At 43.4% G+C, this 21,676-nt stretch overlaps 2 protein-coding genes across 6 annotated transcripts in view; one reads left to right on the forward strand and one right to left on the reverse strand.

Moving 5' to 3' along the window:
* LOC122216320 (interleukin-36 gamma-like) overlaps positions 1–21,676 on the reverse strand; it is a 128,835-nt gene that overhangs the window by 83,685 nt on the left and 23,474 nt on the right. Inside the window, exon 1 of one of the 3 annotated variants that reach the window (XM_042932998.1) lies at positions 2,344–4,046. The exons of 1 other annotated variant lie outside the window; for it this stretch is intronic. The gene's annotated coding sequence lies outside the window, so the exon portion shown is untranslated. Of the gene's footprint in view, positions 1–2,343; positions 4,047–21,676 lie in introns of those variants that run through there. One more of the 3 variants, XM_042933013.1, reaches the window with a different exon arrangement.
* IL1B (interleukin 1 beta) lies at positions 4,537–21,144 on the forward strand. Of its 3 annotated transcripts, none has more exons than XM_042932994.1 (7): positions 4,537–4,607; positions 13,986–14,047; positions 14,584–14,632; positions 16,269–16,473; positions 17,016–17,177; positions 18,423–18,553; positions 19,532–21,144. In XM_042932994.1, the coding sequence occupies exons 2-7, from the start codon at positions 13,995–13,997 to the stop codon at positions 19,739–19,741; spliced, it is 810 nt and encodes a 269-aa protein (XP_042788928.1). In that variant the 5' UTR covers positions 4,537–4,607; positions 13,986–13,994; the 3' UTR covers positions 19,742–21,144. The 3 variants fall into 3 exon arrangements, with proteins under 3 accessions (XP_042788928.1, XP_042788927.1, XP_042788926.1); XM_042932993.1 differs by lacking the exon at positions 4,537–4,607 and adding an exon at positions 13,437–13,566; XM_042932992.1 differs by lacking the exon at positions 4,537–4,607 and having other exon boundaries at positions 13,826–14,047.

Raw genomic sequence — 21,676 nt, forward strand, 5'->3', positions numbered from 1 at the left:
CACCCCTGTGGGGAAAACTCCAGGCGGAAATTGGGCACCTACATGGGAGTCTGCAACTTCCCCAGTCTGTGGCTTGACCCTCGGCTAGACTCATTCCTCATCTACAAACTGACTTCGGTAGCTCAATAGGAGAGATCCGAGCAAGAGTTCTTGGGTGCCTTAAGACCACGTGGAGTAGAACCCTGTTGGGCAAGGTCATTCTCTGAACTGAACAAGCAATTTCAGATGGAACTCCCAAGAGGAAGTAAGAAGTGAGAAAGGGCAGGGAACCTACCCACTCAGCCAGAGCAGGCAAATCCACCAGGCAGGAGCCAGGGACACAAACCGCCCACCCAAAGACACTGAACTGAATGACTCTAATATTTCAGGGCCTGCATCCTTTGGAAAATCTGGGGTGAAACCTAAGACAGGAGCCAGCTGGTTCATTTGACCAATCTCCACTCAAAAGTTCTTAATCCTCCACCCTGGCCTGGGACACAAGAGGAACAAGGCAGCAGGGGTATGCTCCAATTGTGGCCACAGGCTAGTGGAGCAGTCTGCCAGCAAACAACAGATGAGAAAGCATTTCAGACAGCAAGAAGCAAATACACAGGAGTAATGTGCTAATGAGTAGCTAGAACTTTTTTTTTGGTGTAGAGTCCCGTTCGTTTATTTTTGGTTTTGTTTCCCTTAACTGAGGAGACATATCCATAAATATACTGCCGAAGCCCATAGCTAAGAGACCGCTACCTGTTTTCTTTGAGGAGCTTTATGGCTTTGGGTCCCACATTTAGGTCTTTAATCCATGTTGAGTTCATTTTTGTGTATGGTGTAATAAAATGGTCCGGCTTCATTCTTTTGCATGTAGCTGCCCAGTTTTATAAAAAATGTGGTATCTATTATATATATTTAAAATATCATAAATGTATATGTTTATTATACATAATATACATGATGAAATATTACTCAGCCATAAAAAAGAATGAGATCTTGCCATTTGCAACAACAAGGATTGACATAGAGGATACTATGCTAAGTGAAATAAGTCAGAAAGAGAAAGACGAATACCATATGATGTCATTTATGTTCATATGTGGAATCTAAAAAATAAAACAAACAAAAAATGGAAGCAGACTTGTAAATACAGAGAACTAACTGGCTGCCAGAAGGAAAGGGGTTGTGGGGCTGGGTGAGATAGATGAAGGGGATTAAGAGGTACAAACTTCCAGGTATAAAATAAGTTAAGTCACCCATGGGGGAAGGGAAGGGGAAAAAAATAGTTACAAACAGAGAAGGAGAGAGGCAAACCATAAGAGACTCTTAAATACAGAAAACAAACTGAGGGTTGATGCGGGGGAGCCGGGGAGAGGGGAAAATGGGTGATGGGCATTGAGGAGGCACTTGTTGGAATGAGCACTGGGTGTTATACGTGAGCGATTAATCACAGGAATCTACTCCCAAAACCAAGAGCACACTCTATACACTGTACGTTAGCCAATTTGACAATAAATTATATTCTAAAAATATTAGATAGATAGATAGATAGATAGATAGATAGATAGATAGATAGATAAAGTCACAAGGATGGAAAGTACAGCATAGGGTTCATGGTAATATTAAAAAACATTGTATGGTGATAGGTGGTAACTACACTTACCACGGTGAGCATTACATAATGTATAGAATTGTCAGATCACTGTGTCGTACCCCTGAAACTAATAACATTGTATGCTGCCTATACATACCATCGTAATTAAAAAAAAAGAAAAAAAAAGATGGCTGGAACTGGAGACAGAGGATGAGACTTGGGGGTCAAAGGAGATCTTGATGAGAAAAACATAAACCAACTTGCCCTCAGTTAGGGGCAAGACTGACAAGTCAAGAAACAGACAGAAAGCCTGTGTGCCAGGTGTGGTAAGCAAGAGGAAGAGGGCTGAGAGATTAAAGAAAGTGCCATCAGGGCTGGCTGTGTGAGCCTCGGAAGGGCCTCAGAGAAGGAGACCCCACCTAAACTAACTAATGACGGCGCAATGGGGCATGCTGAGGTCATGGACTTCTGCCCCAAACTCGGAGACATGGGGGTAGCCTATCCCCTAAAGAGGGGCACCTAGGGTCCATCACAAACATAGCTATGAACCCCATGCTCCCTAGTCCACAAGCATCCTGCAACCAGAGACGTGGACAGGCCCCAGCAGGAGGCAAACAATACCGGCCACGTGGACTAGCCAAGAGTGAACCACCCAGGCACTCAAAGCCCTCCCATTATTCCCCAATGCCCTCACAGAACCACTCCTCTTCAGATCATGTCTGGATGCAGAGACCCCAGTAACCATTTCCTTAGGCCTCCCTTTGCACAGTACAAACCTGCCAGATGCCCTGCTGAAGCAGACATCCAGGGAGGGGGAAGGTGAAGTTGGGCTCCTGGATGGGGGAAGGCCAGTGGTGAGGATTCTGTACGGGCAGACAAAATTTCCCTTCTTCTCTTCTAGGTTTGTTAGCTGGTCTAATAATTAAATTGCTATAAGACAGATTAACGGGAGAAAAGCAAATTTAATTTCATTTGCATAGAGGCCCCATAAAAATATGAGACCCAAAGCAGTCAAGCAATGGAGCCATTCTGAGCTAGGGAAAAGACTAGGGGCCTGGGGCTTCAGAGGGAAGGAGGACAATTCGCACGCAGATAAGATGTGTGGTTATCAGATGTTTGCCCTCTGAAGCAGAAAAGTCTTACAGATAAAACTTATCTCTGGTAATAGCCCTCTTTCTGGTACAGGCCCCTTATCTAAATTATTTTAGGTAGTTTAGGTATTTTAGGGAGAGGTAATAAGCTGGGTTTTGAGTCTGATTGCCTTCAGCTCAAAATAATCCACATGCCAAAGTAGTACATTTTGAATAACACATTCTATTTCAATTCATTAACCACTTACAACACGCCCAGGTTTCATAGGGGTCAAATATGCCTTATGCCTAATTATGAGGACAGAAATGCATCCCCAGTGATCACCTTCTAAGAGTCCCAAGGACACTGTCTCAGAATCTCCCTCCGACCTCCACCTCAGTTTGCCACACTCACACTGCTGCTGGTGACATTCACTCATTCATTCATTCATTCATTCATTCAAGTCAATCGAATTGTACTGAGCACCGGCTACCTGCTAGGCGCTGCTCTAGTGTCTGGGGATACTACAGTGAGCAAAGGCACCCAGCCCCTGACCTTGGGGACCATTCATGAGGTGGCTGCACTGCTGGGCACACAATGCCTCCTAACTGCTCCTGTCCTATCAGCTCTGGAGAAGATATATTGCCCTCCTCTAAATCTCTGAGACCACCTTCCTGCCTTCAATGAGGCTTTTCTGAAGGCTTGAGGATGAAAGAAGGGGAGTAAAATTGCCACGCGCAGTGTGGCTACCTCCAGGCCCACAGTCCACGGCCTCCTTCCTTGCCTCACTCTTAGAGTCTCTCAGTGTGGTAGGAACCAGCTCACCCCCACTTCCCCTGCCCCTACCCCCCACGATGGGTTCCAGGCAGGTCCAAGGCTCAGAGTCCTCGCCCCAGCTGCCAGATGCCTAAGATTTACCCCATACGCACCAGGGCCCTCCTCCTGGCCCAGCGTGCCTTCTCCCCAGGATGTCTGACAGTAGGTATCCATTCCTTTCAGGGCTCCAAGCCAGAGAGCAACAATGACCACATGGAGACCCCAGTCCACAGCCCAGTTTGCCAAGGTCAGCCTACTTCTTTCTTACAGTCCCTGGTCCAAAGTGAGGAGACACTCACCACTCACCTCATGCCTTTCCTGGTGCTTTCACGTCCTCACTTTGCTCTGCAGTGAACAATCCCTCCAACATGAACCCACAATTTCCCAAACACCATCTCAGTGTGCAGCCCAGAGCACTCTCAGTTCACCGAGAGCCAAACCATGTTTCTCCCCCTCCTCTGACCTGGCCATGTCCCTAAGCGCATGTAGAGGAAAGGGCAGATGACCCCTCCATGGCAGTTTATACACCTCACAACACCTGCCATATTCTGCCTTAAATCGTAGGCATTTGCAAAAATTCCTTGAGGACAAGTACCATGGCTTGTATAGTTTTGTTCTCCTTCCTCTGTGCACCCATAGCACACATGCACCACAAACACAACTTACATGGTGCCTGGTGGGATGAATGATGGAAGTCATTCCAAAAGCTACTTACCCTGACTTGTCATCACCTCTGATTTCATCTTTCTGGACCTCCCACATTCCCAGAGTAATTGGGAAAAGTCCTAAAGAAACACCTGAAAATTGCCTTTTGGGTAAAATGGGAGTGTCTCTCCAGAAATGTACCTCCCAGGCATTTGTGATGAAACATGGAACAGAACACCATCTCTTCCTGGTAATAGTGACAGCTCCTGTCACCTCCCTGTCCCAGAAGACTTCATAAAGAGCTCAGGATTCCCCAGAAAAGTAGATGGACACCGTTCTGACTCAAGCCAGGGTAGCAAGGTGTTCACTGTGCCTTTGCAGAAGGAACTAAACTTTTCCAGGAGGACAACATCCCGGATCAGGCCCAGATCAGGCCGACCTGCTGTCTCTGCTTATCAACAAGGCTGCTGACTGAGGAGCTCATTCTGAGCTGGACATTGTGCTTCTGGTGAGTCTCTGTTTTTAATCCAGGATATTCTTTTCTAAGGAAGTACTTTCTTGTCAGAGGAAGCTAGCTCAAGATGGAAGCCATGAGAGTGGCAGCATGATCACTCCTGGCTTTCATTCATTTGGTCAGCCAACATTCGTGAAGCACTGTCATGTGCAAGGCATGGAAATGAGAGCTATAATCCAAGCCCTGCAACAGGTATGTTAATAGTAAGGGAGGTGAGCAAATAAAGCATGATGACGGAGGTTTGCGGAGGGTGTTAGAGGCTCACAGCACAGAGGAAGGACACCCACCATTTAGCTTGGGAAGGGGCATGTTATGGAGGAGGTAAAGTATGAACTGAGTCTTGAAGGATCAGACGATGGACAAACTACAAAGAGGAGACGGAGGTTCCAGGTTGTGCGAAAGCACAGAGGCTAGAAAGAATATTGCATTCAAGGGACTACAAATAGTTTGGGAAGGTTAAAGTGTGGGGTAGGAGAGGAGAGCAGAGGATTCCATGGTGGACCTTGCCTGGCATGCTCTGGTGCTTGGACTCATTCACAAAGGAGATAGGGAGCCAGTGATGAAATGTGAGCAAGGGCTTGATGTCACCAGATTTGCTTTGTGGAGATATATATCCCTGTGGCTGGTGTACAAGGAATGAATGGATGGATGGAGCTTCCATGGCAGCAATCAAACCAATTAGGAGATGATTTAAATGCCTTAGGTAAGAAGGGAGAAGGGTTTGAATTGACAATGGAGTATGAAGATGGAGAGAAATCTACAGATCCCAGGCAGTCAGGAAGTGCTCAAAAAAAAGACCTATTCAAACAGCTGATGGTGGTTGATGAATGAATGGATGGGTGAGTCCTTGGGTTGCAGTGACTGGGATACTTTCTGGTGAAATGGCTCATCCAGTGAGAAAGGCAGTGGGGCAGAGGGGTAGTGAAGGGCTTCTCCTTTGTACTTTAAATGTTTGTATTATTTGAAACTCTGAAAATGAGCATGTATATTAACAAAAAGCCTGAGAAGGATGTTTTGTAAATCACTACTAGTTCTAACATACAACTTTCTGCTTGCACGTCATCAGTTAACTTTGATAGATCATTTCTAGAACTATCATATCAAACATCCTCCCTTGTGAAAACCTACTTTGAAAAATGGGTCATGTGAGGCAGCCTCATAGACTCATTACTACATGCTGGAAGATTTTCCAACCCTCTAATGCCACGGAGAAAAAGGAAACCCAAGTCAGAGGTTGGTGAATTCTGGAATACCTATCCATTATATTGGAGTTTGGGCAGAATGTTTATAATACCTTTATACAATCAGACTTCCTCATTCCACATTGCTTAGTAATTAGGGGAGATCAACCATCTAGAATCTGGGCCCCAGACTGGACCATTGAACCCAACAAATCCTGAGTGGCTTGACTAGGAACTTCCTATTTCCAGAAGATAGAAAACTCAGTTACAGCCAATAAGGAGGAAGTGATTGGAGAAGCGAAATTAACTGAACCCTGGAAGGAAATGGCCAAATCACCTTCAATTATGTAATAACCAGCAAGTAGAATACACACACCCCAGGCAGTTTAGGAGAGAAGAATTTCATCATAATTTTAGGAGCAAAGTATTTGTAAGCATTATTTTTTTTTTAAGCTGATGATTCCAAGGGTAGTAATCCTAAAGGGATTTTTTTTTTTTTTTTTTGAGAGTGCTATAACAAAGTCTTGAGGAGATAGGAAAAGACAAAAGAAATCAAACAACAGAGCTGACAGGAGCAGGTGAGAAAGTGAAAAGGAATAAGGAAGAAACTCAGAAAAGGGAAGAGAGAGAAATAAACACCCAGTTCGCAAAGTCCCAGGGCGACCCTGAGAGAAGGAGAAAGAAGATAATTCACATAACATGTCACAGCCAGGTGGGATAAGGAGGGAGGACAAGGGAACAGAGTTTACCCTAATCCTAAAAGGACAGTGTGGAAACATTTATGGGCAGAGTTGCCAAGATTCATGAATCTGCCAAGCCAATGTCATTTAGAAGATAATTGGATCATTGAGAAAGAGGTCTGTGCACTGTGGACAGCACAAGATGGGATTTAAAAAAAATGTGTGTAACAATTAACACAGTGATTTGGCTCAGTGATTTAAAAAAAAAAAAAAAGAATCTGGTTTAGGTTCAACCAAACCATGTTTGAGTCATGGTTCCAGCATTTACTAGTTGTGTGATCTTAGATAAGTTATCTCTGTCAGCCTCAGTTTTCACATAGGTGAAATGGGTCATACTATCTGCCTTAAAGTTTATTATAAAGACTAAATAAGACAATGAAAAGAAGCACCTGGTACGTAATAGTTGCTCAATAAAGGACGGGTGGTTTTTTTTTAAGTATTATTTCTAAGTTTACATCTGAGAAAAATGATTTAATACAATGGTATAAGACAGGGGCTTGCATCCTATGACCTGAAAGATAAATCCAGTTAAGCTCATTCATTTACATGTTTTCTATGGCTGCTTTCTCACAATAATGGGAGACTTAAGTAGTTGCAACAGAGACCCCAAGACCCACAAAACCTAAAATATTTACTAACTGGCTCTTTATAGACAATGTTTCCAGACTCCTAGTATAAGCGGCACTAGAGCCCTGTGTTTGGGGCTGACTGTCTTATACCCATTATGTGCAATAAAAGATATAGAGTAGAAATGCCTGGCATCCCCCTTACCTACCAAAAGGGCTTTTGCTACTGAATCCAAAGGAAAGACAAGTTTCCATTGGCCTCTCAGAGGTGGAATAATGACTCAGTCAACAGGGAGAAGCCTCTGCAGACCATATGCCTCACCAGACCCAGTGGCCTGCCTATATATTTGAGTCCTCCTTGTTCTAGACCAAGCAGGGAAATGGCCCATCCCTGGAATCTGCCTATCTGCCCTGAGTACCTGGATCCAAGAGTGGGGCAGGCCCAATGGAGATGATGCTATACAAGGAAGAGCAGAGGTCTCAAAACTAAAATCACACTCTCCCAATCTGAAGTAATCACTGAAACAGAAAGAAAAGGAGAGAAGTATCCATGGAGACTGGCATGGCTACACAGGACACTGTAAATACTTTCAGACACCAGAAAGACCCATGGAAATGGTGGAAAGAAATGACAGACTCTTTTTTTTTAATGTTTATTTTTGAGAGGGGGGAGGGACAGAGAGAGAGGGAGACAGAGGATCCAAAGCAGGCTCTGCGCTGACGGCATACCATGAGATCATGGCCTGAGCCGAAGTTGGACGCTCAACTGACTGAGCCACTCAGGTGCCCCCAAAATGAAAGACTCTTAAGAATATTGGAAGTCAATGCCAAGGATGAGATGGGACTTGGCAAAAATGGTGGGGACAGTCATGCCTTAATGCTGTTCTGCACAAGAGAGTCAATAAGAAAGAAATGGCCCATGGCAGAGAGTAGATACTACAATTAAACATGATAATATAAGAACTAACCCATGATTATTTGGGTTGTCTTTGTGTTTAAAATGATTAAAGACCATTGGGTGAGGCCAGGTGTGATAAGAGAGGCGAGAGGCTTAATATGAGACATAAGGTGGCACCAGAGCACCCGCTCTGACTAAATGCCAGTCTCCTGTCTTGGAAAGATGACCAGCACAGAGGGCAACGTGCAGTTGGTAAGGGCTTGAATGACTCAAGAGATGAATCTTCCCACTACATCCTGGCATTGCCAACTCCCCACTTCTGCTTGTTCCATTTTTGTGGGCCTGCATTGCCATCTACACCACCGTCACTCTTCTAGGTCCTCCCCCAGTGCAACTATTTCTGTAGTAAGTTTTCCGTTTATTAGGGACTTGAAGGAAGTTCTGTGGCCTGACTAGTCTTCTTGGAGAGACAGGGTTTGATACACGTATTGTGCAATATGCCTGCCTGACACAATAAGAGGTTTCACTTCCTAAGATGTCAGGATGCTGCCAGGTTTGGGGTCCAGGCTATGGGGCTGGGATGAGACATGGCAGAACTGTAGAAACTACTACGTCAAGGGGCATTGCCCCATGGCTCCAAAATTTCCCTTGAGCAAAAAAGAATGGGAACTCATGCAACCTGGATGCTAGAAGATAGAGAAGTAGATTTGAGACTCCTGACCTCAGTCTCAAGTCCTTAGAAATAGAATGGTTTAACTCACAAATGACGCTTGAGTCTCTTGCAGACCTCCCTTTCTGTCACTGGCTTTCACCCTCCTTCACTCAGCTTCTAATCACATCAACAGGCTGAAGGCATCTCTGTGTTGTCTGTCAAGAGAGCCCACAGAGCTATCAGACCACCGGGTCCTGCTGACCCCAGCAAAAAGACTCTGAGGAAGGTAGTAATTCCTTCAGTGAAGTTTGGGGACCAGTGTTAATTTGTAGAGTGAAGACTGTGGAAGCAAAACAGAAATGTCCATCAGGTTCCCTAGACAGGACCTCTAGCGTGTCTGCAAAAACAGCCATTCAATTTTATGAGGGTTCAGAGTTGAGAACTGACTATTGCTTACCAAACTCACAAGAAATTGATGCACTGAACAGGAGGCAGCTTTTAGATTCCCTGTGGAACATACAACTTACCAAGGACGGCATTCTTGTGACCACCTTCCTGATATCAAGGTATTAGGAGCCTAATTAAGATTCAGAAGGCTGCTCGGTGAGCCAGTTTGTTGAGTGATCCTTGCCCCACAGTAAGGTCTATTTCCCTCCTACCTGGAAAAGTCAGGAACTCTCTCCTACGGACAACATAGAGCAAGCACAGTACCTGGCACATAGTAGGCACATACTTATTTGAGGGAAAACTGTCAAATTCCTGCGCACCCATGCAGGCAGCAAGTTTTACTGTCTCAGTTTGCATGCTAGGCACTGTGCTAGACCCAACTTTAAGAGTTCACAGCCTCCTGGGGCACCTGGGTGGCTCAGTCAGTTGAGTGTCTGACTTCGGCTCAGGTCAGGATCTCATAGTTGGCAAGTTTGAGCCCCGCGTCAGGCTCTGTGCTAACAGCTCAGAGCCTGGAGCCTGCTTTGAATTCTGTGTCTCCTTCTTTCTCTGTCTCTCCGCACTCACACTCTGTCTCTCTGTCTCTCTCCCAAAAGTAAATAAACCTTAAAAAAAATTAAAATTAAAAAAATTTTAAAAAAAGAGTTCACAGTTTCCTAAGGGAACCAGATAAGCCAGTAAGGTTTCAATTCATTGCCATAATAAATGTTATAATTTAGATGTGCCAAAAGAAGTGGGGAAGGCCCCATTCCTAGATTCCATGCATAGTTTATGACCTGTCATTCAATCATTCTACAAATGTGAGGGCTACCCTGGGCAGGCATTCTGCTGGTCTCTGAGTTAAACAAAGTTTGATAAAGAAAAAAGAATCCCATTTACAATAGTATCAAAAACAATAAAATAAATAGGAATAATTTAACCAAGAAGGTGAAAGACCTGTACACTGAAAACTTGAGACATTGATGAAAGAAACTGAAGAAAACCCAAATAAGTGGAAAGATATCCCATGTTTGTGAATTGGAATAATTAATACATTAAAATGTCCATACTACGGGGCACCTGGGTGGCTCAGTCGGTTGAGCGGCCGACTTCGGCTCAGGTCATGATCTCACGGTCCATGAGTTCAAGCCCCGCGTCGGGCTCTGTGCTGACAGCTCGGAGCCTGGAGCCTGTTTCAGATTCTGTGTCTCCCTCTCTCTGACCCTCCCCCGTTCATGCTCTGTCTCTCTCTGTCTCAAAAATAAATAAACGTTAAAAAAAATTAAAATAAAATAAAATAAAATAAAATAAAATAAAATAAAATGTCCATACTACTTAAAGCTATCTATATATTCAATGCAACAACTATTAAAAATCTAGGGGCGCCTGGGTGGCTCAGTCGGTTAAGCGTCCAACTTCAGCTCAGGTCACGATCTCACGGTCTGTGAGTTTGAGCCCCGTGTCGGGCTCTGGGCTGATGGCTCAGAGCCTGGAGCCTGCTTCCGATTCTGTGTCTCCCTCTCTCTCTGCCCCTCCCCCGTTCATGCTCTGTCTCTCTCTGTCTCAAAAATAAATAAACGTTAAAAAAAAATTAAAAAAAAAAATCTAGTGGCATATTTTACAGAAATGGAAAAAAAAAATCCTAAAATCTGTAGGGAACCACAAAAGATCCTGAATAGCCAAAGCAACCTTGAAAAAGAACAAAGCTGGAGGCATCACACTTCCTAATTTCAAACTAAACTACAAAGCCATAGTAACCAAAACAGTATGGTACTGGCATAAAAAGATATATAGAACAAAGGAATAGAATTGAGAGTCCAGACGTAAGCCCATGCATACGTGGTCAGCTAATATTTAACATGGGAGTCAAGAATACTCAGTGTAAAAAAGATAGTCTTTCTAATACATGGTGTTGGGAAAACTGGATATTCACATGCAAAAGAATGAAATTAGAGGCCCCTAACTTGCACCATTTACAAAAATTAACTCAAAATAGATTAAAGACTTAAAAATAAGACCTGAAACTGTAAAGCTCCTACAAGAAAACATAGGAGGAAAGCTCCTTGGCACTATTCTTGACAATGGTTTTGTGGATATGACACCAAGAACACAAGCAACAAAAGCAAAAACAAACAAGGGGGACTATGTCACCCTGAGAAGCTTTTGCACAGCAAAAGAAACAATCAAAACAAAAAGGCAATCTCCAGAATAGGAGAAGGTATCTGCCATAATACAGGTAAGGGATTAATATCCAAAATTTATAAGGAACACCTATAACTCAATAGCAAAAATAAACAAATAAATAATCCAATTAAAAAAATGGGCAGAGGACCTCAATAGACATTTTTGCAACAAAGAAATTCAAATGGCCAACAGCTACATGAAAAGATGCCTAACACCACTAATCATCAGGGAAATTCGAATCAAAAGCAGAAGAGATATCACTGAGGGTGTAGAGAAAAGGGAACCCTAGAGCATTGTTGGTGGGAATGTAAATTGGTACAGCCACTATGGAAAACAATATAGAGGTTACTCAAAAAATTAAAGATAGAACTACCACATGATCCAGGATTTCCACTTCTAGGTATATAGCTAAATGAAATGAAATCACTATCTCACGCATTTGCGTTCACAAATTCATTGCAGCTTTATTCACAACAGCCAAGACATGGAAACAACATACATGTCAACCAACATATGAATGGGTCAAAGATATTTTATATGACACACACACACAAACACACACACATACACACACACAGACAGAGAGAGAGAGGAATATTATTCAGCCATAAAAAAAGAAGGAAATCCTGCCAATTGTGACCATATGGATGGACCTTGAGGGCATTACACTAGGTTAAATAAGTCAGACAGAAAAAGACAAATGCTTTATTATTCCCCCTATATGTGGAATCTTGGAGGAAGAGGAGAAAAAGAATAAGGAGGAGGAAGAGGAGGAAGTAGAGAAGAAGAAGGCAAACTCATAGAAACAGAGAAAAGAATGGGGAGAGTGTGTTTGGTCAAAGGATACAAACTTCAAGTTACAAGATGAATAAGTTCTAGGAATCTAATATACAACATGGTGACTATTGTTAACTATTCCATATCATATACCTGTACTTGAAAATTGCTCTCAGGGTAGATCTTAAATGTTCTCACCAAAAAGGATATATACACATAATTACATGAGGTGATGGATGTGTTGATTAACCTTAGTGGTAATCTTTTTTGCAACATATATGTATAGCAAACTGTTGTGTTGTACGTCTTAAACTTACACAGTGTTATTTTTGAATTATATCTCAATAGATCTGGGGGGAAAAAAGTCTAATAACTCTTGGAGATACCAAGACATATAGTTGCAGCTAGATAGTCTTATAAAAACAATAGTCCAAGGGCGCCTGGGTGGCTCAGTCGGTTAAGTGTCTGACTTCCACTCAGGTCATGGTCTTGGGTTTGTGAGCTCGAGCCCCACATCAGGCTGTCTGCTGTCAGCACAGAGCCCACTTCGGATCCTCTGTCTGTCTCTCTCTGTGCCCCTCCCCGCCTCATTCTCATTCTCTCTCTCCCCCCAAATAAATAAATAAATAAATAAACTTTAAAAAAATAGTTCACATTTCAGAGTTAACAGAAAAATTATTTTGAGCAGAAAACATCTTATCTGCATTTTAAGAAGGAATTGTGCTCCTGAAAGCTTGACTTGTTCACAATCTTTTCAAATACATTCTCAATCCAGGCTCATGCACTGTTCACCAAGCATTGATACTGATTACATTTGTAACTGGCTAGGGTACCAGCACCTGTTCTGAAAGGGTTGCATGAGCTTGTCTCCAAGGTTCCCCCAGCCCCATCAGGAGCCTAACCCCTGCATAAATATATTTTTTCTGCCCCATCCTAGGAGGTCAACTGTCTCTCCAGAGGCTCCTATAATGGACCCTGAGCTCCCAAAGTAGAAAACAGCACCCTCAATACAGACTGGGAGGGTTACTGTCATTTCTTTTTACCCCTTAATCCATCTCCAAGTGGGAAGCCTCCTAAATTTAAGTACAATGCATGAGTGAGGAATCACATTTGGGTATGTATCTCTATGTCCTCCACTTTGCCCCCAGCGATCCCAAATTAAAACATTATTCTAACCTAGGAAAATCCTGTATTTTAATATTGACACCATTCATGTAATTGTTTTCAGGAAAACAATACATATTTGCATAATGACACATTTGCAAAGATGTGTCATCATTTGCTACCATTTGCCTTTCCATGGCCTAGAGAATTATTTCATTTTATCTTCTCCCGGAAGTTCCCATCAATTCTTTTTTTAAAAAACTTGATTGTGAAATTAGTTAACCAAAGGGGAAATTTCTCAGCTCTCTACTTCTGCTTTTAAAGAATATAAAAGAATGAGATTGAAATTGGCAGAGAGCAGATCTCTCGAGGCACAGCAGCCCACTCCGGGATTCTATTCTCTCCAGTCAGTCTTCATTACTCAGGTACAACTTGAACTAACTCTTCTTTATGACTCGATCCTAATCAAGTCTCTCTGTCCCTCTCTCCCTTCCTCTCTGTCTAAGGGCTGGGTTTTCTATAAAGATACCACATGTACTACTATGGTTATGATTTGTGAAATATTCTGGGAATGGGCACTGCTTATGTAGCAGCAGACATCTGAGAGATCAGTGTCAAAGCCTCTGCTCCAGATCTAACGAATACGCTCCTGGTTTGGGTTTGGGTTAGCAACTGTTTCTTCTGGACCCAAAGGAAGGCTCTTTCACACACTCACTCATTCATTCAAAGGCTGTTTCTCTGCATGCCTGCCATGTTGCAGGCGCTAAGGGAAATTCACATAAGAAGGCGGCCCTCGTGGGGACTGGCCTGGCAAGAAGTTACTCATTTTCTCCTCTTTACCCAGGTTTCTGAAATGGCCATGGCAGCAGTACCTGAACTCACCAGTGAAATGATGGCTTACTACAGGTCAGTGGGGAGACTGAGACTAGCAATGTGAGCAGGGTTCCTCTTTCAAGAGTGGAGTGTTATCTGTGCTTGGAGATCAGATTTGTCCCCCAAACTGCCTCTTCCAGTGGCAAGTGGGGTTCCAAGTGAATCTGGTTTAAAGACATATTTCCCACTACAAGTCCAGCCTTGGGACCGCATAGGACATCCAGATGTGGTTGCTACAGGGGCTTCCTGCAGATGACAAACAGGAAAAAAAGATTCCAAGTGCACAGTACAGGGGACTCCTTGGCAAAGTTTGGCCTGATGGAGAGCAAAAGTTCAGATGTTAACTGGGCTGGAAGTTAGGTCTCAGGCTCCAACAGAGAGTACAAAGGATATCTGCCCCACCTCCCATGCTGCCCGTGTATATTAGCATAAAACTTGTCAACAGCTTTCAGTAGCTTTAAGAGACAGGCTATTTGAGTTTCCTATTAATAGTGGAGACTGTTTGCAGGGAAGGGAAAACAAAACGTGTCTGGGAGACTAACTGAGCAATCTCTCTGTTTTTATTACAGTGATGAGAATGACCTGTTCTTTGAGGCTGATGGCCCCGAAAAGATGAAGGTGAGACCGTGGGCCAAGCTCACAACTCCTGGAGGGACTCTGACATGAGAAAGGCTCCAGGAAAAGGGTTCTGGGCCACCTTGTTCCCGTGGCATTTTGTGACGGAAGGACTTTCACCTCTTCCAGTGAGGCAGATGCGGATGGCACGATATCGCTCCCACAGTCACTCACTGGGGCTTGGCGATGGTGGCCATGTTCAGGGAGGGCGAGGAGGAATGGCTGTGGGGATAAAGTTTGCTATCTCTTGTTTGGAAGGCGGCCCCGGCTCCAGTGCAAATTTAATTCTCCTTTTAAGAGAGGGTTCAGCCTACATTAGTCACTGAAGTCCTTGGGAGTTCATGTACATCTGCCCCCTTTAAAGGTAGAATAGCTTTTTGCTCCCTGGGATAGAGCTGATGACAATAAGATGTGGATGATGTAAACAAAAAGATGAATTGGGAGTTGAGAGAAAATCATTCACTTGCTATTTGACCTTAAAGAAGCCATTTCACCCCCTGGACCTCTGAAATATAAGGGGCATGCACTAGATGATCTCTTAGCTCTTGGCCTCCTGTAACCTTCAGTTCTGAAATACTGTCAGTGATAGCTAAGTTTATCCCAGGAAATGGGTGTTTCTCTGACTCTCACCTTTACTGAGAGCCATTTTGACGTTCAGGATGTCCCTTCTTTTCTGTATGAGGCCTAATAACTTTCCAAGGTGCCATCAACCCAGCCAGGTCAGTTGCACAGATTAGCAAGCAGCCACTTTTCTCGGACTTTTTTTTTTTTTCTTCTTCAGTTCATGGCAGCTTCCTCTAGCCTAATAAGTCAGTCCCTATTGCTGTTCAAAGCCTATTTCTCTAAATGCTTTAAAACCAGTAACTGGTTTACTCCAGCCCTGAGGGGAGGTGGTGGGGGGCGGGGTGCTTCTCTGTCTGGCTCTTTCCCTGCTGTTTCTTCCACAGCCTGTCTCTCCCTCTGCCTCATCTGGAGCCTCAGCTGTGAGCAGGAACTTCTCTCACTCAGCTTTCCTCTGTGCTGTTAGAGGCCTCTTTAACTGTTGAGCATTCAAACCATTATCAGCCACCAGGGCAACCTCACTTAAGCCCTCATGCAGTTTTGCGGTTTCTCTGAATAACGGGAAAGTGGGAACGTATTTCACACATAGTAACCACTTGTAAAGTATTTGTAGAATGCTTATAAAACAGTGTTTAGAAAAAAAGAAAGAACTTGTATAGAATAATTAAAAACCTGTTGAATGAACATAGATGAATAGAAAATGTTATGATCATCATTGCCATGAAAAATTAAATATACAGTGTTAGAGCATTAGGGACCCAAGAGGACACAGTTGAAGAAGGTATAAATTTATGGCCAGGTGGAGTAGTTTGTGAAGAAGATAAATGAGGTAGACATAGGTTTTATTCTAAAAGAATACCCTCTAGGCCATCAGAAAGCCCACAGTTCCGGTTTGGGTTCTGTCTCTAACTCACCATGTGTCCTTGGGTAAACCACTTAACCTCTATATGCTTCAGAGAGAAGAGAGTTTATCATTAGAAGCTCAGTTATCTCTAAGGCCCCTTCTACTTCTCTGATGTCAAAACGGAAGTTCTCTGGCCCAACCACCTTAACATACTCTTCCTGGCTCTCTCCACAGGGCTGCCTCCAAAACCTGAGCCACAGTTTTCTGGGAGATGAGGGCATCCAGTTGCAAATCTCCCACCAGCCCGACGACAAGAGTCTTAGGCATGCCGTGTCGGTCATTGTGGCTATGGAGAAACTGAAGAAGATATCTTTTCCCTGCTCACGGCCCCTCCAGGGTGAGGACCTGAAGAGCCTCTTTTGCTGCATCTTTGAAGAAGGTACTTAATGAGAACCAAGGGCAGACAGGAGATCTCTGGTCATGTCCTTTTCAGAGTCCATAACTCAACAGACAACTAACCTACCCTAAAGCTAAAGTCCTTCAAATGTAGAAGCGCCAGCAATGAGAGAAAAACAGAGAAGCCTAGAAACTAAATGAATTTAGTTGAAACTATTCTTAACACAAAAGCGCCATAACTATTCACATTTGCCAGTTACTCTACCATTCTCAGAGGTTTTCATCTGCACTACCTCCTGCAAGTCTCACACTGTCCCTGTTGGGCTAGTGTTATGGCCGTTGCCATTTTACGTGAGTAGCTCTATTGTTAGTCTGCAGCCGGCAATGGAACTGCAGCCCAAATCTACGTCTCATGATGCCAAGTCCAGAGTTCTCGCACACCCCAACTTCCTCCCCACCAGTTATAATCAAAGACCAGCTACACATGCTCAGATGTCCTCCAAAACACCAAATTCGGCTGCCTTACATCATCCGGCCTGCCTTTCCAATTTTCCTCCTAAACAGCATATATGCTCCACATTTCAGAACCCATCATCTGTGACACGTGGGATGACGGTTTTGTGTGTGACGCGGCCATACAGTCACAGGACTACACGTTCCGAGACATAAGCCAAAAGAGCCTGGTGCTGTCTGGCTCATACGAGCTTCGGGCTCTCCACCTCAATGGACAGAATATGAACCAACAAGGTAACTGGGGACGTTTTGATTCTTTTCTTGGCCTCCTGACCCTGTGCTAACTCTCCACATTTTTAACAAAGTAGTACAATAAGGCAAATTATGACCTAAGTGGAAAAATGTATAATGTATAACAGGTAAACATTTGTGTTTTGGTCCTAGCAAGGACACCAGATTGATTCCCTTAGCATGTTCATTTTTTAGCAAGAGATGAGACTCTGAGAAATTAGAATGCTCAAGCACACCCAGGACCACTGTCCAGCCAAGTCTTTGAATGATAGTGTAATGTCAATGCTTCCATTAGAAAGGGGTCATTTGATGGACATGACCTAACTGCCTGTGGGTTCCTTTTTCCTGTCATTGAGGTTGAAACTAGGATGGTGAAGAGATACTGTGTCCATCTGCATTCCCAACCCTGCCCCCTTAACCCAAACATCCTTCCCGCCCAATACCAGATGGTTCCTTGTAGGGAAATTTTACTGGCAAGCAGGAGCTTATCTCTCTCTACTGTAGCCAGCAAATGTTTCAAGTCTGGAGAGCCCATTAGTTGTGGGAATCCGCCTGGCACCTCACCACTGTGGCTGAACCCTGTATGCAAGAGGGCAGCCAAGGGAGCAGCTGAAAGGAGCAGGCTGTTCCCTTCCAAGGCTGCTGACCTTGGAGAGAGGCATCCCAGCCAGGCCAGGACGAACCTGTTTCTTCAGAACTGGGTTGTGAGCATGACCTCAAGGCCCCCAAATGAGATGGTGGTGACTAAGGAAGATTAAAATGAACGTCTCTTTGGAGCCACTTTTCCCAGCTAAGCCTCACCTCTCCCAAGTTCTTCCCACTTGTTGCTCCAGGTTCCTGAAACAGATCTGTGCCTGATTTCTTTCGGGAGCCCTGATCTCCCTCTTTTCTTGCCTTGCACATTGATCAAATTGTTCTGCCCATACGGATGGGCACGCCAGTGGCCAGTCACAAAATGGCTTCCTTCTTTCAGCATTTAAAAATCAGACCCCCTAATTCTTCATTGCCACCGTGATGAGGCTCTAAGAAACCCCTGCAGACCTTCTTTCTAGAAAATATGAATCAAGCAACTAACCCTGCTACTGTCTGTGACAAGCCAAGTTATCCTGTCTGTTGGGCCATAAGAATCTTAGTGTGGGTTCCCACAGAAGATGTTAATTGTACGAGTCCTGGGCTCGAGGTCCAGTTGTTGGGCCAGCCCTGCAAGGCTGTGCGTTCCTGACCACAAGGCCCCTTTCCGTTCTCTAGTGGTGTTCCGCATGAGCTTTGTGCATGGGGAGGAAAATAGTAAGAAGATACCAGTAGTGTTGTGCATCAAGAAAAATAATCTGTACCTGTCCTGTGTGATGAAAGACGGGAAACCCACCCTACAGCTGGAGGTGAGTACCAGGGGCTGAAGGCTTCCTAGGCTTCACTGAAGCACATTTAGCCCTCATTTATTTCCAAAACAACTACCTTTTTTGCTCAGAAAATCTGGGAGCGTATCTACTTGGTAATTTTGCATAAATGTAAATACATTTAATGTAACTACCAAATGCATGAAACTTTCACTCCCACCACGGAAAATTAAGTCATTTTGCTGATGTTATTATGTCCTGCCATTGTGACCACCCAACAGATTATACAGTGTTAGGTTTAGAAGGCTTATAACATTGTTAGGGCTACTCCATTTGGTAAATGACACCTTAGGAAATGAATCAATTCAAGGGAGCTGTCACCTGTCATCTCCTCCACTCTCAAAATCACCTGCCACCCCACCCCCCTAACCAGCTTTGCCAGCAAAAGTTTCAATTCTAAGTTGAAGTCATTCTAACCAGGGCCATAGAGAAAAATACAACAAAAGTCCCTGGAAACTAGGTAGTCCTACAAGTTTTCACCTAATGTTCACTTTTTAATAGAATTCTCACTTATAGGGGCTCCTGGGTGGCTCAGTCGGTTAAGCGTCCGACTTCGGCTCAGGTCATGATCTCACAGCTCGTGAGTTCGAGCCCCACGTCGGGCTGTGTGCTGACAGCTCAGAGCCTAGAGCCTGCTTCAGATTCTGTGTCTCCCCTCTCTCTCTAGCCCTCCTCCACTCATGCTCTGTCTCTCTGTGTCTCAAAAATAAATAAACATAAAAAATTTTTTTTTAAATTCTCACTTATATTATGCTCCCTACCATTTGATACTAAGTTTCAGAAAAGAGAAAAAGCTCTTTTAGTCACTACACAGAAAGTTGGTATCACAAAGATAAATCAGGAGTCTGGATCCTGGTCCTATGACTCATCAGTTTCCTCTCTAGCTGAACAAGAGAATAACTTTACCTGAGTGTCTTTGTCCCTTCCCTCATAAAAATTCTTATTTCTGTTTTGCTGCAGATGTTAGACCCCAAAGTTTACCCAAAGAAGAAGATGGAAAAGCGATTTGTCTTCAACAAGACAGAAATCAAGGGCAATGTGGAATTTGAGTCTTCCCAGTTCCCCAACTGGTACATCAGCACCTCTCAAGCAGAAGAAATGCCTGTCTTCCTAGGAAATATCAAAGGTGGTCAGGATATAACTGACTTCATCATGGAAAGCGCTTCCTAAAGAGACCTGTACCCTAAAAAGAGCCCAAATGTGCTGAAAAACCCCTGCTGGCTGGCGGAAGGGGAATAGAAGGGCTTAAACATGGCCTCAGCCTGAACTTCACTATTATCTAATCAATGCACAGCTGCCTTCCTTAAATCACTGCTAAGAAGATCTGTCCGCCAGCCAGGAGGAATAACCCCTTCTTCCCAGGGCCAATCCTCAGGTCCCCTCTACTGAGCCAGGTCACCTTTATCTCTTCTACTCACTCAAAGCCACCCTGGCAGAAACCGTTACACTTTAGGTTCAAAGAAACCCTCTGTCTTTTGTGCCCAGCCTCTGATGAACAACCTCTTAACTATTTATTTATTTATTTATTGGTGGGTTAGTCTATTTAACTTAAGTCAAGAGGGCCAAGAAGCATCAGTGTCTGTGAAAAGAGCCGAGCCTTCAATATCTATGAAATTAATTTAATTTGCACTAGTGTGCCATCTTTATACCAAGTCCTTTCACCAAGGCTGAAAAATGTATAAGCTCAGATTGTTTACAGAGGAATATTTATGAATGATTAAGTATGATCACTCTGCTTCAATGATTCTGAAATAAATTTCACTGAAAAAATATTTTTTTTTCTATGTGGTAATTGCCTTTTCTGGGATCTGATCCAGAAGAGTAAAGATAAATGGGGCCATGAGAGTTCTCCTTGGGAAGCTGTAAGCCCAATCCTCGTCTCTGAGCGTGGCAAAATACCTAGGAACATCACCGGCCAGCAAAGACAAGCCTCCCTATCCCTCCCCTTCATTTCCATTTTTCAAGAAAAGGATATTTGGTACACAAGTCTCATCTGAAGAACAGGATCAGCTGAAGTAAGGGAGGAAGGGTTGGTGGTTACAGCCACCAACAATTTCTCCACTCATTTATTCAACAAACATGTATTAGGGAAATGCTATGTACTAAGAGCTACAGAAACAAGACAGGTAAGGCATTTCTAGTTAGATAGGAGAGGCAGATATAAGGCAAAATATAAGGAGAGGCAAAAATAAGGCAACCTGGCAAAGAGAGGTAAGCTAAAGTATGAAAGGAGCAGACAGGAGGAGTGAAAACATCCGCTGTGAAGGACAGAGGGTCAAGGAGGACCGACCTATGAGTCAAGCCTAAAAGAATGAGCAGGATTCCTTGTACAGAAAAGAAGGGAAAGGGTACTCTCAGTAGTGGGGCCAGTATCATCAAAAGCATGGAGTGAAGAATAAAGAATGAATGATGCAAAGAGTAAACTTTCAGAATTGCAGAAGTCACCAGAAGCAAAGTCAAAACACCAAAACAACCTAGGGAAAAAATACTTGTAACTGTATCTCACACAAAGGGATAATTTGTTTAATATATAAAGAGTTCCCTCAAAAGCATTAGAAAAAACATGAACATAAATCCAACAAAACAATAGGCAAAAATCTAACAAAACAATGTATTAACAGGCAGTCCACAGAAAAGGAAATACTATTAGATCTTGGACAGAGTAAAACATGCTCAACATAACTTATAAGAAAATTGAATTAACAGTACTTTGAGATAACAGTGTTATCCTATCAGATCACCAAAAATCAAAGTTTAACAAGACACCCTGTTGGGAAGACTGGGGAAACCCCCACTCTAAGATACTACAGGTGGGAGTATAAATTGGTACAACTCATATAGAGGAAAATTTGATAATAACTATGAAAATACAAATAAACAACCCCTTTGGCCCAGCAATTTCATTCATGGGGATTTATCCTACAGGTGAAAATATACCCATGTGAAATGATACATGATCAAAATTACTCATTTCACATCACTTGTAAAAGCAAAAGATTGGAAATAACCCAAGTGTCTATCAATGGGAGCCTGGCTAAATGAATTATGAGACATCGATACAATAGAATGCCATTCTATATGCATTCTATAATGCAGCCATAAAAG

The sequence above is a fragment of the Panthera leo genome, chromosome A3, assembly GCF_018350215.1.
Source record: "Panthera leo isolate Ple1 chromosome A3, P.leo_Ple1_pat1.1, whole genome shotgun sequence".
Classification (NCBI taxonomy): Eukaryota; Metazoa; Chordata; class Mammalia; order Carnivora; family Felidae; genus Panthera; species Panthera leo.